Source organism: Malania oleifera, chromosome 9 (genome assembly GCF_029873635.1).
Source record: "Malania oleifera isolate guangnan ecotype guangnan chromosome 9, ASM2987363v1, whole genome shotgun sequence".
Taxonomy (NCBI): domain Eukaryota; kingdom Viridiplantae; phylum Streptophyta; class Magnoliopsida; order Santalales; family Ximeniaceae; genus Malania; species Malania oleifera.
Genome location: NC_080425.1, coordinates 75,645,670 through 75,661,549, shown reverse-complemented (window position 1 = coordinate 75,661,549; position 15,880 = coordinate 75,645,670). Strand labels below are relative to the sequence as shown.

Here is a 15,880-nt window from a genome sequence, read left to right as displayed (position 1 = left end):
CTGATCCCTGTATGGACTGAAAGTCTGAAACAAGCTCCGCGTGCATGGTTTGATAAATTTCGCTCTACTCTGCTTGATTTTCAGTTTACTCAGAGCCAGTTTAATTCCTCTCTTTTTCTTTGCAAGACTTCTGGAGGAATTGTATTGCTTCTGGTATATGTTGATGACATTGTAATTACTGGCTCTGATACTACTTTAATTAAGCAATTACAACAACATCTCAAGTGCTCTTTTCACATGAAAGATCTTGGTCTTGAGGTGCATCTTACTCCAACCGATATGTTGTTACACTAGCACAAATACACGCAGGAAGTGATTTCATTGGCTAGTCTCTAGTTAGGTAACTCTGTTCTTACTCCCTTGGAGGTAAATCTTAAGCTTCGTCAGAAGGAAGGCGAACTTCTATCAGACCCATCCTTGTATTGGCAGCTTGTTGGGAGTTTGAACTACTTAACCATTACTCGTCCTGATATTTCTTTTGCCGTGCAACAAGTTAGTCAATTTATGTAGGCTCCCCGACATCTTTACTTAGCTGCTGTCCGCCGCATTATCCGATATCTAAAAGGCACCTCTACACGCGGGTTGTTATTTCCTAAGGAATCTTCCTTACAATTGATGGGGTATAGTGATGCTGATTGGGCCGAATGTGTAGAGACTCTTCGCTCCGTTACTAGCTGGTGCATGTTCTTAGGCAATGCACTCATTTCTTGGAAGCATAAGTAGCAAGACAGAGTTTCCAAGTCCTCCACTAAGTTAGAGTATCGTGCTATGTCTTCCGCATGCTCTGAGATCACATGGCTTTGTGGGTTATTGGGTGAACTTGGGTTTTCTCGACTTCATCCCATTCCTCTTCATGCTGATAATACCAGTGCTATTTAGATTGCCGCTAATCCTGTTTTCCATGAGCGTACGAAACATATCGAAGTTGATTGCCACTCCATACGTGAATCCTTTGACAAACGAGTGATTACTCTTCCTCACATTTCCACCGAACATCAAACTGCAAACATATTCACTAAAGCTCTATCTTGGCACCGGCATCAGTTCTTGGTTGACAAATTGATGCTTCTTGATCTACCAACATCAATTTGAGGGGGGGATGCTAAACAGAGATAATTTAGGATGTAAATAGCTTAGTTAAACTATTTTAATTTATATTTATATTGTATATATCAGTTGTAAATAATGCTGCAAATCTGGCAGCATATTCCTGAAAACCTGGCAGCATTTAGGTGCTGACAGCATGTTCCTGAAAACCTGGCAGCATGTTCCTGAAAACCTGCCAGCATTTAGGTGCTGAAAACCTGCCTGAAATTATGGTGGCAACTATGTAAATCTCTTCTATATAATGAAAGCTAACCCTATGGAAAGGGCATTCAGACCAAAATTGACACTGCTTCCCATTACACCCATTACCGTTACGTTACCCTATCCGCAACCGCGATTTAAAACCATGACTTAAGCTGTTAGGTTGTGGGCCAACAATGTATGTCAAGCTTTGACATTTTCCCGCATGTGCAGCCCGACAGCACGTGGAGAGATACACACACGATAGATAACACCCATTAAAGGAACTATAATAATTTTTTTTTTAAACACCGCATAATAAATGCAGGCAATGAGACTAGACGAAGACTTCCTAGTAACCAGCTCTCATAGCATGTTGAGTAATTGGGTAAAATGGAAGACCTAAACTCAATGATAGGTCTCTCCCTCTATTTATAATATAAGTACAATAAGAATGACCATAATACCCTTACTAATTCACACTTATTGCTAACAAAGCTCTAACTCATAATTCGTCTGTCTGAAAAAAGGGATAGACAATTTATTATGTATTAAACCATAGGTATTTCATTGGTTCATAAGAGTAAGCCCCAAACTAATCAAAGATAATAATAATTAACACTCTTCATTGGAGAAAGGGCAACAAAAAAAGAATTTAGAACGGTTGATGTGACTTGTATTTCACTATATACTGATCTGGTTTTAAATATTTTGGCTATTCTCATCATTGTTGTGTGATTTTCTTGCAATCATATTCATTGCAAGATTTAAATATATGAGCCCCTCTTCATAACTAGACTGGAAGCATGTGTTCAGAGACATGTTTTTCTACCCTATCTCACAATTGAAGATTTGATACCATGAATAACTTTGCCTGTCACAGGTTGTCCGAACCAGTCTTATTCCGGGTATATTGAAGACTGTCGGGCACAACAAAGACCATCCCAAGCCCATCAAGGTATATTTCTGTTTTCTATTACGACAATTTTTTATTCTTGTGGTGCATCCTGCTGTTCTTACTCTTCAAGAATTGTTTTTATCTTCTACGAGTAATTGGGATTCTACAATGTAGCTAATTTTTAAGTGGTGTGTTATATATGAAAAACGGGTCACTATCTCAATTTTTAAAACCAAACATATTCTCTTTGTGGATTTCTTTTACATTTTCCTTTGATAAAACAAATACTACATTCAGAAATATCACAGAAAGTTTAATTATATTATATGCACCATCATCTTTTTTTTTTTTTGCAATTGCATTGGACTCGAGAGCATGCTGTGTGCTTGAGCATATTTCTCAAAAGATGTATGGATGAAGTTTCAAGTGCATAAATAGCATAAGGAAATGGTGGCAGTGGGGCATTAAGTAATGGATTGGAACTGCTTTTACAAACAGATTTCATGTAACTTGAGTCATAGGTGTTGTAATCTTTCTGAAGGAGGGTGGTTTTCTTCATGGGCATTAGTGACTTGGAGGATGGGCTTTCACAGATAATCTGTTTTATATCGCATTATTAGCGACTGGCCTATTAAAATACTTGGTTCTTCTCCGTATATAAGGTAATTTGCTTTGCTGCTCTTGAGTTTTCTAGTAGTTCCTTCTGGAATACCCCATGAAGATCTCTTTTGGGGTTTTTAGTGAGAAACAAAGAAGGAAAACAATGTGTAATGCCAATTTTTCAGCAATCCTTGGGATGCATTTATTTTCTTCTTTGATTGATCAATTTATTAAATTGCAAAGAGTTTGTTGCAAAAGGAGAAACATAAGTTTTGTTGGAGATTTTTTGTCCGCGCATGCATTCGCATCCACTTGCTGATCACTTATATTCTGGACATGTATTTTTATATCTTATAGAATGACAGTTAATCAGTTCATGCACAGTGAACTTTGTGGCATTAGTGATTAGTTCATTATGCATGTGATATGTGTAAAACATTTTCTTGTTTTTGTTTTATGGCTGTAGATATTTGAAGTGGGTGATATATCAATATTGGATGAGACAAAAGATGTGGGTGCAACAAATCGTCGCCAACTTGCAGCACTTTATTGTGGTTCTCACTCAGGGTTTGAGGTAAAATGTTTCTGCTACCAGGCTTTGTCTATTGAAAATTTTAAGGTAATTTGTTAGAAGGATTAGATTAATGCAATTTAATTTTACGACACTTTTTAGGTTATTATTCAGTAGTTTGATTCACTAGACTATCTAATTTTATGGTTAAAGTAGTTTTAATTTTCAACTTGAACATCTTGTCCTAATTGAAGAGATGATTCTTATTGGAAGCACATTTGCCATTGAAGCTTTGTGGATTATATTTGCTGAACAAATGATAAACATTATTAGTATAATTGTGGTAAAAGAAGAAGAAAATATTAATGATGGTGGTATGCCTATTTGTTAATAAGGTTGATTTTGAGACATTGATGTATTTTATAGATGCTGGATGCACATTTTTTTGGAATTAATAATTGTTAAGGCTTTAAATATATTTTTGGTCCACAACCTAATTAGGTAAAGGTGGTAATCGAACATGGTACTGGAGTCATGGTTGCCAGGAGGTCCTGGATTCTAATCTTGTTGCCTGCTTTTATTGATTGGTTGTTAAAAATTATCTTATTCCCTGTAATGGTTGTTATTTATTGTTTATCTCTCCATGTGCAACTGGGCTGCACATGCAGGGTGTCACGAGCTAAGCTTGTTCAGGGCATTATGCTTGCCTATGATCGCTTATCTCGTGTGCTTTAGATGAGTTTCCATCATGTAAATACTAGTGTAGGGTTATTTTCTGCTAGCAGAGTCTTTGTAAGCCAAATAAGGCAGTATGACTCCTCGATCACTTTGATGTTTCCTAGTACCAGGATGATAATTACATAAAAACCTCTTTAGGGGAGGGTGAGTGTTCATCAGTCATTGTAAAACTCACTAGCAATTGTCAACGTGCTTAGCCTACTTGCCTCCTTTGCTAAGTACAACATGTCAACGGAGGATTTGTTAATGAATTACGTTTGCTTCAATGTTTACGGCCCGGTTGCCACGGCTTTCATGAATTGATTATTATTTCCGCTGCTATCTGAATGAATGTTAATGAAAGTGCTTTGTGGATGAATGTTGGTAAACGATAGGCTGGCTATTTAAGCAAGAGTGCTTTAGCTAGCGCCGCATGGCCCTTCACAACGGTGTGAAAAGAGTCGGACCGTGACATCTGGCAAGTCGGTGACACTTGGTGAGAGCCCAAGGTTGAGTTGCTACGTGAATTTGATTGCCTTCGTTGTTGGATTTGGGAAGGTTTGTTAAGCGACCATGGCACCAAACAATGCTGAGAGGATCAGTGTGCTGGAAGCACAGGTTGAGGAAACAACCAACACTATGGCCGCGGAGGTGGCCCAGATGAGAGAACTTGTTGATGAAGTGATGGGATCACAAAAACGTCAAGCAGGTTTGATAGGCGACATGTCAGAGGACTTTCGCCATACTGTGGAAACTTTGCAAGCCTGGATGGCAAATCTGGATGCAAAGGTAAATGTGATGGTTTTTGCTATGGGGAACTCCAACACTCCGGGAGTTAGCAAGATCAAGGTGCCAGAACCCAGGACGTATGGGGGTGCCCGAGATGCCAAGGAGTTAGAGAACTTCTTGTTTGATGTGGAGCAGTACTTTCGCGTTGTGAGGATGGCCTCAGAACATGCAAAGGTGGATACTGCGACCATGTATTTGGTTGGTGATGCCAAACTGTGGTGGCGTACCAAGTACAGAGAAATTGAAAATGGAAACTGTGTAATTGATAGTTGGCAGACTTGAGGAGAGAGCTCAAGGCCCAATTCTTTCCTGAGAACGTTGAGTATAATGCAAGGAGAAAACTGAGAGATTTCAAGCATACGGGGTCAATTAGCGAATATGTGAAACAATTTTCTGCTTTAATGTTGGATATTCGGGATATGTCGGAGAAGGACAAGTTGTTCTATTTTCTTGAGGGGATGAAACCGTGGGCAAGAACTGAACTTCATAGGCAAAGGGTTCAAGACTTGTCAACTGCACAAGCGGCTGCAGAGCGCTTGATTGACTACGCTGGCGATGATACCGCTTCGTCCAAACGGTTTGCAGAGAGGGAAACAGTGGAAAGTCTTTCAAGAATGGCAAACCCAAGAGTGGGGGAGCCGACTCTAAATCATCAACCTCACAGGAAGCTTCGTCGTCTCAAGGGTTCAACACACCCAATGGAAAGGGGAAGAGTAAAATTGAGCGTTTCTTGTGTCGAGGTCCTCGTAGAGTTTTTGAGTGCCCTCATAAAGCATCACTTAATGCCTTACAGGCTTCCATTGTAGAGCAGGCAGTGGAAGACGAGGGGGAAGAGGATGATGCCTCGAGGGTGGGTTCAGTGCGGTTGGTGAATGCATTGGAAAAGTAGACAAAAACACCGAAAGTTACACGAGCAAGAGGGTTAATGTTTGTGGACTTGAGGATAAATGGGAAGAGTACTCACGCTATGGTGGATACGGGAGCTACTCATAATTTTGTTTCGCAGGTGGAAGCATGGAGACTCAACTTATCCTTAGAGAAGGATACAGGACGCATGAAAGCAGTTAACTCTGTAGCCCACCCTACTCTAGGAGTAGCCAAGAAAGTGGCTATAAAGCTTGGACAGTGGGAAGGTCATGCGAATTTCACAGCGGTGCCATTGGATGACTATCCAGTCATTCTAGGAATGGAGTTCCTAATGGGGATGAGGGCAGTGCTGATGCCTTCGGCTGGTTCCCTGTGTCTGATGGGAGATCACTCGTGCATGGTGCAAGTCGTTGCAACGATAGGAGACGACGGGAAGTCCCTTTTAGCCATACAACTCAATGAAGGATTGGGTAAGGGTGAGCAGACACGTCTAGCCACGGTGGTGGTAGACAAAGAAGTAGGCCAAGAGCTGGAGCCTACGACCATCCAAGCGGTGTTGGATGAGGATAAGGAGGTGTTGCCGGATAAGCTGCTTCACAATTTGCCTTCACGACGGACTGTGGAGCAAGAGATCGAGTTGTTATCAGGAGTGAAACCACCTGCTAAAGGGTCATGTCGGATTGCGCTTCGAGAGATAGTAGAGTTGGGGAAACAGCTTGATGAATTGGAAGCGAGATGTGTTCACCCTTCCAAAACGCCGTTGGGAGCATCGGTGTTGTTTCAGAGGAAACATGAAGAGCATCTACGGAAGGTGTTCGACAGGCTGAAGGGAAACAGTCTGAATGTGAAGAAGGAGAATTTCTCTTTCGCTTGGCGGAGCAACAAATTCCTTGGTCAAGTCGTTGAACAAGGTCATATCCGGAGGGGTATGGAGAAGGTAAGGATGATTCAAGAACGGAAGATCCCCACGACAGTGAAGGAGTTGCGTTCCTTTCTTGGCCTTACTAGATACTATAGGAAGTTCGTTGAGGGGTATTCGTGGAGAATGACTCCAAGGACAGGACTACTGGGAAGGTATTATTGGCTGCACACGCGGGATGATGTGGTTGATTATACCAAAACTTGTCTTACTTGCCAACAAGACAAGAGGGAGCGGAAGAAGTATGGTACTTTCATGGCCGCACCCAAGTACTGTTTGGCAGAGGAGACGACACAATTGTTCCTTGTGACTATTGTGAAACATTGGGGTGTTCCCCAAGTTATTATTTGTGACCAAGATTTAATGTTCATTGACAACTTCTTAGCAGAGTTTTTCAGGATATTCAGGTCACACCTTGACATCTCTTCGAGTTATCATCGACAGACAGACGAACAGATGAAGAGATTCAGAGAGCTGCTAGATGAGTACTTGTGCCATTTTGTCAACGACAACCAGAAGAATGGCTTGCAACTACTTGATGTGGCTCCGTTTTGTGGCAACGCCCAAAGGTGCTCAACAACCAACAAGAGCCCTTTTGAGCTTGTTACAGTCCAGCTGCCACTGTTACCTCACACAGTGGGCGAGCCGTACAGACGAAAGAGTCCTAGGGCGTACATCTTCACCAGTGAAGGGAGACAAAATGCAAAGTTTGCCCAAGCCTATCTAGAGAAAGCTTCTAAGTAGATGAAGAAGTGTGCAGATCAGGAGAGAAGACCGCAGTTTCATGTCAGCTGCCTCAAGCCATTCAACGCCAACACTAACAACCTGAGCAGAAGTCAGTCAAATAGCGTAGAGTTGAAGCTAGTGCAACCTGACAAACATGATGTTGAAGAGATCCTTGTAGACAGAAAGTTCATATCCTCAAGGAAGAAGCGGCAGAAGTTCCTAGTGAAGTGGAAGTGCCTTGATGACAAAGAAATCAGCTGGATTTCTGCGGAAGATATTCAACCGTTCGTGGACAAATTTGAAGTGTACCTACCGCCAAAAGTCTACGAGGCCGTCGACCGCATAAGTGGGGGAGAATGTCACGAGCTAAGCTTGTTCAGGGCATTATGCTTGCCTATGACCGCTTATCTCGTATGCTTTAGATGGGTTTCCATCATGTAAATACTAGTGTAGGGTTATTTTCTGCTAGTAGAGTCTTTGTAAGCCAAATAAGGCAGTATGACTCCTCGGTCACTTTGATGTTTCCTAGTGTCAGGATGATAATTACATAAAAACCTCTTTAGGGGAGGGTGAGTGTTCATCAGTCATTGTAAAACTCACTAGCAATTGTCAACGTGCTAAGCCTACTTGCCTCCCTCGCTAAGTACAACATGTCAATGGAGGATTTGTTAATGAATTACGTTTGCTTCAATGTTTACGGCCTGTTTGCCACGACTTTCATGAATTGATTATTATTTCCGCTACTATCTGAATGAATGTTAATGAAAGTGCTTTGTGGATGAATGTTGGTAAACGATAGGCTGGCTAGTTAAGCAAGAGTGCTTTAGCTAGCGTCGCACGGCCCTTCACAACGGTGTGAAAAGAGTTGGACCGTGACACAGGGCAGTGTTAAGGCTTGACATTGTTTGTCCAAAGGTAAAGTTACAATCTAACAGTTATCAGTACTCACTTCTCTTGTATAAGCCTATATATTAAATAGGTTGATTTTATATTTTGAAAGAAGTCCCATGTGCTAATGACTCTGGCATGCATGCATGTAAATAATACAAATTCAAGGAAAATTAAAGGATTTAGATGTGGGGAGGGATACAAATTTACTACTAGTCTGGTTCTCTTGTTAATTCTCAATTGTCTTTCTCCAGTTCGGCTCTATTATGAACAATTATGCATTTGATTGCATAAGAATGACACGGCTGCTCCTGGCCAGATATGAGTACAGCAGGTTTTTACTGGGTTGAGCTGTGTAGCATGTGCACTTCTATAAAGTGTCGTGTCCACTTCTATGGTGACACTCCTTCAACATAAACCTGGCTTTCCCTAAAATGTCCTCAATTTTTAAATGTGTCCTAAATTAGAAACCCTTTTTCAGCACTTCTATATAGGTCTGTATTCAAGTTAAGTCTGGTCGCCAGAGTGGGATGCTTGAACTCAACTTGGAAATTTTAAGCTTGGAGCTCGTTTTAAACTTGGTTAGTCTTGTGCTTGTTGAACTTGAGCTCAACTTGACTATTACTTCATCCAACTAGAGTTTAACTTGATTAAGCTTGATTGGTTATAAAATAATATCAAATCTATGCATCAAATATATAAATTTTATTTAATATTAAGTACATGTGCAATACATAATATATATCACTTATGCAATATAAAAAATTAATAAAATAATAAAATCTCAATTAGGCTTATGAGTGGTACTGTTCAAATAATTCAAAGCTACTAGATTAGCTGGGGCTCGACTTGAACCTGAATAGAGTGAAACTGAGTCAAGTTCAAGCAGCTCCCAAGCTGGTCAATTCATACTCCTGCTTCCATATACTCCTCTAATGTCTTTTACATAATAGTAAAAAAAATATTGAAATTCTGATGTCATTTCTCTTATTTTATTGATGAAAATTTGTGATTGTAAGGGGAAAAATAACAATAACAGTTCATTCAAAACTTATTAGTCTGAGTTACAGAAGAATTGACATTGAGAACTTCTATGCTGGATCTTTTGAAAATATTTTGGATTTAAAAAACTTGGCTTTTATATGTAATATATTTATGTACATGTGTTCTCTGTCATATGCGTTATATGCTTACATTTATACATGTGTGCGTAATTTCCTGTGTCCCTATTTCATGTTCTGTGGGCTACCTAAGTTGATTTAGGCCATAGGTTGCTATTGGCCAGTCTTGCCTATGTCATATAGCACCTCTCCATTGGCTAGAGCTTTAGGAAGAAAACGGAGGCAAGCTTGAGAATTTGCTTAGAATGAGAAACTTTTTCAAATATGACTTGCTGAAACACATGGTTATTGAGTACATGCATGTTAATCCAGGTGAATGCAAGTCAATTGTCAAATGACAATACATGCTGGTTATGGTTGTTGAAAAAATCGCAATCATGATCGTAGTATTGTATGATCATATGACCCTACTTTGCTAAAACGATCTTGATCCTAGATAGAATCGCAAGTTTGTAAGATCGCAATAGAAAGTGAGGATGGTACTGTCTTGGTTAAGGAAGAAGACCAAAGAAAGATGATGAAGTTAGTTTAGTAAGCTATTTAATGAAAACCAAGTAGAAGGCTTAAACTTGAGTTGACAAGTGAGGAAAAAGGCTAAAAATATGAAATTTATTTGTAAAATTAGAGTAAATGAAATTAGGTTAACATTGAAAAAGATGAAAAATGAAAAAGCTATGGTATTAGATAACATCCCAATTGAAGTTTGGAAATGCCTAGGTGATAATGGAATTATATGGTCAACTAATTTATTTAACACAATTAAAAAAAATTCAAAAATGCTTGACCAATGGAGGAAAAGCATTTTAATACTTATATACAAAAATAAAGGAGATATTCAAAATTATAATAACTATCATGGAATTAAACTTTTGAACCATACAATGAATCTATGGGAAAGGGTGGTTGAACAAGGATTAATGTTAGAAATAAGGGTTTTAGAAAATTAATTTGGTTTTATGCCTAGGAGATCTACTACAGAAGCTTTGTATCTTTTAAAAATATCAATGGAAAAGTTTATTAGAAAGAAAAGGGACTTGCATATTGTTTTTTTTTTACTTAGAGAAAGCGTATCATAGGATACCTAGGAAAGTATTGTGGTGGGTTTTAGAAAAAAGAGAAGGGGGGCACATATATAGTAGGTGTACAGATGTAAATAAGGATATGTATGATGGATTAATGACTAGCATTAGGACTGCACATGGGGAGGCTAGGAAATTTCCAATCATAATAGGTGTACATCAAGGATCTCTCTAAGCCCTTATCTTTTTGCTTCAGTGATGGATGAACTTACTAAGAGTATCCAAAATGAGTTTATATGGAGGTTTATTTTTATTATTATTATTTTTTTGTAGATTGTAGTGTCTTTGATTGATGAAACTAGGGGTGGAGTAGAATTTAAGTTAGAATATGGCGAGAAGCTTTAGAATCTAAAGGTCTTAGGATAAGTAGAAATTAGGGATAATATATGGAATGTAATATCTGTCATAGTGGGAGGAATATTGGAGCAATGGTTAAACTTGATGATGAAGAAGTCAATAACACTAGTAGATTTTGATACCTTGGATCTGTTATGCAAGCTTAAGGAAAAATTGTAGCAGGTTGGGTAAAATGGATAAGTTTTTCGAGCATGCTGTGTGATCAAAGGATACCACTAAAATTAAAAGGGAAGTTCTATAAGATGACTGTTAAGGCCAGCTATGCTATATGGATCAAAATGTTGGGCGACTAATAAACAACATATTCAAAAAGTAAAAGTTTTGGAGATGAGAATACTAAGAATGAATGGTATAACATTAGAAGATAAATTAAGGAATGAACATATTCATGATAAGTTAGGTGTAGCTCCTATAGAAGATAAGGTAGGGACAACTTAGATGGTTTGGGCCAATGTAGGCCAAATAGTGTGCCAATGAGGAGTGAGCTAGTTAATGTGAGGGGCAGTAGAAAGGGGTAAGGGTAGACATAAAATAATTTGGAATGAGATAGTAAGGATTTAATAGCCCTGAATTTGTCGGAGGAAATTTCCCATGATCGTGTAAATTGGCAGAAAAGGATTATGTAGCTAACCCCACCTAATGGGACTTTAGGCTTGGTTTGTTGTTGTTGTTGTTGCACTAGAATCTTAGTAGGATCGGTGGAATCAAAGAATCATAGGGAGATTGTGGTAGGATTGTGAGATCCACATTCTTTCATATTTTTAAAATCTTTACCAAAATATTTCTCATATAGGCTTGGTTTCTGTCTTATATAAATTATACGTGAAATGAACTTCTTAGAAAGTGACTTGATTTAGTTTACATCAACAAAATTATGAGTCAAAAATTTAGTTTTTGGTTCATTAGTTTGTTTAGTGGTGTCAACCTTAAACACTAAGAATGAAAATATATAAATAATACGTTGGTGCATTTAGCAATAATAATGATAATGACAGTGGTGATTTTAACAGTGGCCTTGATTAAGTCATTGATGATAGTCTTAGTGGCACTGATGAGACAAATGGTGGCTTGGATGCTGACATTTAAGATAAAGCTAGCTTGATAGTCTAGCTTTTGTTTGATTTTCATGTTATATGGTTGTTTGTTGTATGTTCTTGTTTTTTAAGTAATTATATCATTTTCATTATAAGTTGTCTCTGATTAAGTTAGGAATCTATTCTCACCCGAATGCCTAATTGAAGGAATGCCCTCAGCCCTCCTTCAAGACTGCTTTCTTTTCTCTTTAATAATTATAGTCTTTCTTGTTTACTAGTGTTTTGAAAGATTCAATTCTTATTTGTTTTTTTCGTGATGCACTTCAAGTTGCTATCATAAGATAACTGAGGAGCATGTCACCCACTATCAAATTGAATGGGAAATGAGAAAAAGGGTGAAGAATGTGCTGAGATAGGAATATGAGTAGGTCAGGACGATGCTTCAAAGCTGACCATTTGAGAACCACGGAGGGACAAAGGAAAGGAGAAGGGACAAAAGTGGCTCTGACAGCACATAGAAGGCTGTTTTTGATAATACCGCTGAACCAATTGCCACTCACCGATTCCATATCTCCTTTCCTTTCTCTTGGTCCCCTAAGAAAAGCGATACTTCTCCACCCCCCCTCCTTTCTTGCACTTCGCGTGACATAGCTAGGCTTAGGTTTCACCAACTTCGCATCAGGTTCACGGAAGTTTAAAGCAAATCAATGGTTGGTTGAACCTTTGAACAGTAGCGAAAGGAACCTTCTAGCTAGGTGGGTCGATTCAAATGATTTGAACACTTCATCTTTTCCTTTTGTTTGTAATATGAGGGCCCTACCGTAGATACTAGTAAATTTTGAGTCTTCAACACTTACTAGCCAATTTTGTAAGTTCATATCTTAGAAATTTATGGAAAAAAAACATACAAATGCATTTTTTATATATTTATTTATGTATTTAGTAGAATCTTATGATCCTTAATCTGATTGTACAATCAGATCCTTCAAACCATCCTAGCGATCCTACTTAGGAACACCGATGAAGACGGATTTGCTTTGTTGACACCCCAATTTTAACCAGGCCACCCCAAAGAAGCTCGTCGAAATAAGACTCGAATTTGAGCCCTGAATGACCCTGAGTTTTAAAATTAAGACCCTGAGTACCCATGATGTTCGAAAAATTGAGTCCTTTTAATTAATCGACTTCCTTAAAAATTTTGCCAAAGAATAGAGTCTCTCAAAATCATTTTAAGTCTTCTTGATTCTTGTTTATAATCCTAGCATAGATCCTTTTAGTTGCAAATAAGTCTCCTTTAGCGGTCCTTTAGTTGAGACCCCCGTATTAATCTTGTTTAGGCTAGGTATCGAGTTTAAGTCTTGAAATCAAACTTGGAGTCCGTAGTTTCAATCTTGAAAATAATTTCTTTGAATTTTTAGTTAAATTCTTGTGATTCAGTCCTTCCATTAGATTGAAAATTGAGTATTCTAGTTTAAGGTTAAGATTGTTCTGAATTTTTCAAAATTTCTTCTAGTCTTCTAATTGATTTCAAAAACTAAGTTCTGTTATCTTTTTGGAAAATTGAGCTTTTCAATTTCTAAATTTGAGTCTAGGGATTTGTTAATTAAAGTCATTCAAAATGAATTTTTGGCTTTAAATTAGGTCTTAATTTTATAGCCGGTCTTTTGGTTATTAAGTCATTCTAGTAACCATGTTTGTTTGGTCAAAATTGGTCAACTCTAGAGTCACATTTAAAAAGTACATACATCATTATTTAGGAAAAGAGAACACGTGTGTACACGTGAGTGACTAAGCATACAGAGGATGTAAAATAAAAGTTACAGATGAAAATACAGGGAGAGGTTACAACAGGTAAGTACATGGAAGTGGGAATGCTACAAATACAAGTTGTAGGGAGAACCAACTCGGGGGTACATCACAATAGAGCAAAAAGAAAATTACAAAAATAAAAATAAAATAATAGATGCCATGCCCTCCAATGCTCTGTTGCCACTTGGATCACCAGGTTCACTTGCGCGCAGGAAACACACAGTTTGTTAACAGAAATTTAAAAAAATAAAATAAATCAAAAATAAAATCACATGCGCAGAAAAGGGAGATTGGTAAACAGAATTATTCTCTACCAGTGCAGGGAATTCTTTTGAGAGGGAGCAAGTTTTGGCGCCAAGAGGCCACCCCTGCTCCCTATAAATAGGGTACCCCCGTAGTGTTGCAAACACAGAAGAAAGTAGTAGCACCCTGCCCAAATTGAGAGAGGAGAGAGTTAGAAGGGGGAAAGTCCTGCCAAAATAGAGAGCGAATCAAAGATAGGGGGGGGGGGGGGGCTCGGCTAAATTGAGAGGAGAAAGAAGCTCCACACTATATAGTGTGGAGAGTAGAGAAAAAACTCTGAATCACTGAGATTCAGAGACGTGGGAGCAGAGGTGCTGAATCACAGAGAGCAGAGACTAAAGAACTAGAACCTGGGAATTAGGACTTGAGAACCAAAATCAGAGAGTCAGACTAGACCTCAAATCAGACACGGCCAGACATCAAAAGGAGGAAAGAGGAGAGTAACCATTCAAAACCCCTATTTCTAAGATTGTTCAATTTATGCGTTTATTATGGATTAGGAATATATGAATGCAGGTACCTTCCTTACCCAATTTTCTCAGGTTTTGAACTTGAGCTCCCCCCAGACCCGAACATGAGTTCGGGTCAGAATCTTAGATCTCTGGAGGTCCAGCTCGAACCTGAGTCTGAAGTTGGGTTTGAACCAGCCCTCAAGAAACTACCTGAACCCGAATGAGGATTCGGGTTTTAGAAACAAGTCTCCCCACATCCGGGCTTGAACCTGGATCTGAGTCCGGACTCTCTGAACCCGAACACTCAACCTAACATTCTAACTGAAGCCCCACAGCCCAAACCACTTTCAAAATAAAAAAACCCATTCGTTTTAAAAGTTAACCGTGCCTCACCCTCATTTTTAAAATACCCCAGCCCACTCTTGAAAATACCCAGATGCCCAACTTAATTTAAAAGCCAGCCCATTCCAGGTTAAATGAAAGTAGCCCACATTTTAATAAAGTTAACCGAGGCCTCACTTCTACTTTGAAAACCACCTGGCCCACTAACATTTTAAAACGAGGCCCACTTTCACTTTGAAAACCACTCGGCCCTCTAACATTTTAAACCAAAGGCCATATTACAAAAAAAAAAAAAAATTGCCCAAAGCCCATTTGAAATTTAAACCCCCAAGGTCCATTGGTTTTCAAAATTACCCAGGCCTAGTTCTGTTTTAACCCAGCCCCTTTTCAAATTTTAAACAGAAGCTCATTTAGAACTTTAACCCTTGAAGCCCATCTTTAAATTTTAACCCAAGCCCACTAAACACTTCAACCTGAAGCCCATCAAAATTTTTTAATCCCTGAAAAAGCCCAAACCCCTCACGTGCTAGGCCACACGTGTGATTCATCCCACTCGAGTTCACCCGAGTCCTCATGACCCACCCTGGGTTGACTTGTGCGAGTCAACCCTGACACAACTCATTGACTTGTCTTCAACCTTGAAATCCTAACTCTAAAGCCCGAAACCCTATGCGATCAAAACTCATCATATCCCCAACACACAAAGCATACACATGTTGCTAACAATTTTCAAAAACAAAAAAGAAAAAAAGAAGAATAATAATGAAAGGAAACCAAAAGGAGAAAAACACTTAGCTCTTGTCCTCGTTCTTCCTCCTTTGAAGATTTCGATCAATATGTGGGCACCCAAACCTTGTGCTAAAATGAATCCCTTGTAAAATGGCTTAGACATGTAAGCCATGGCCTCTTGAAGTTGGAAAGAGGGGGAGTTTGAGTAGGCCTGAGAACTGAGAAGAGAGAACTTGGGTATTTAGGGCTTCTGTTTTTCGAACCTCAGGGAGTCTTCGAACAAAGGGCTAGAAGAAGGCAAGGGCTTTAGGGTCTCTGGATTTTCGAACTAGGCTCGACAGAGTTACAAGTCTAGGGTTCTCAGATTTAAGAAGGGGAGTCTTTGAGTCTAGTTTGAAAGAGGGGCAAAAGAGAGCACTTGAGAGAGAGAGGAAAGTTTGAGGATCGGAGGG

The 15,880-nt window shown here is 39.0% G+C and overlaps 1 protein-coding gene across 1 annotated transcript in view; it reads left to right on the top strand.

Moving 5' to 3' along the window:
- LOC131164838 (phenylalanine--tRNA ligase beta subunit, cytoplasmic-like) overlaps positions 1 to 15,880 on the top strand; it is a 99,009-nt gene that overhangs the window by 73,933 nt on the left and 9,196 nt on the right. The window contains exons 15-16 of the mRNA XM_058122348.1: positions 2,171 to 2,245; positions 3,252 to 3,359. Of these exons, the coding sequence (XP_057978331.1) occupies positions 2,171 to 2,245; positions 3,252 to 3,359 (183 nt within the window). The remainder of the gene's footprint in view (positions 1 to 2,170; positions 2,246 to 3,251; positions 3,360 to 15,880) is intronic.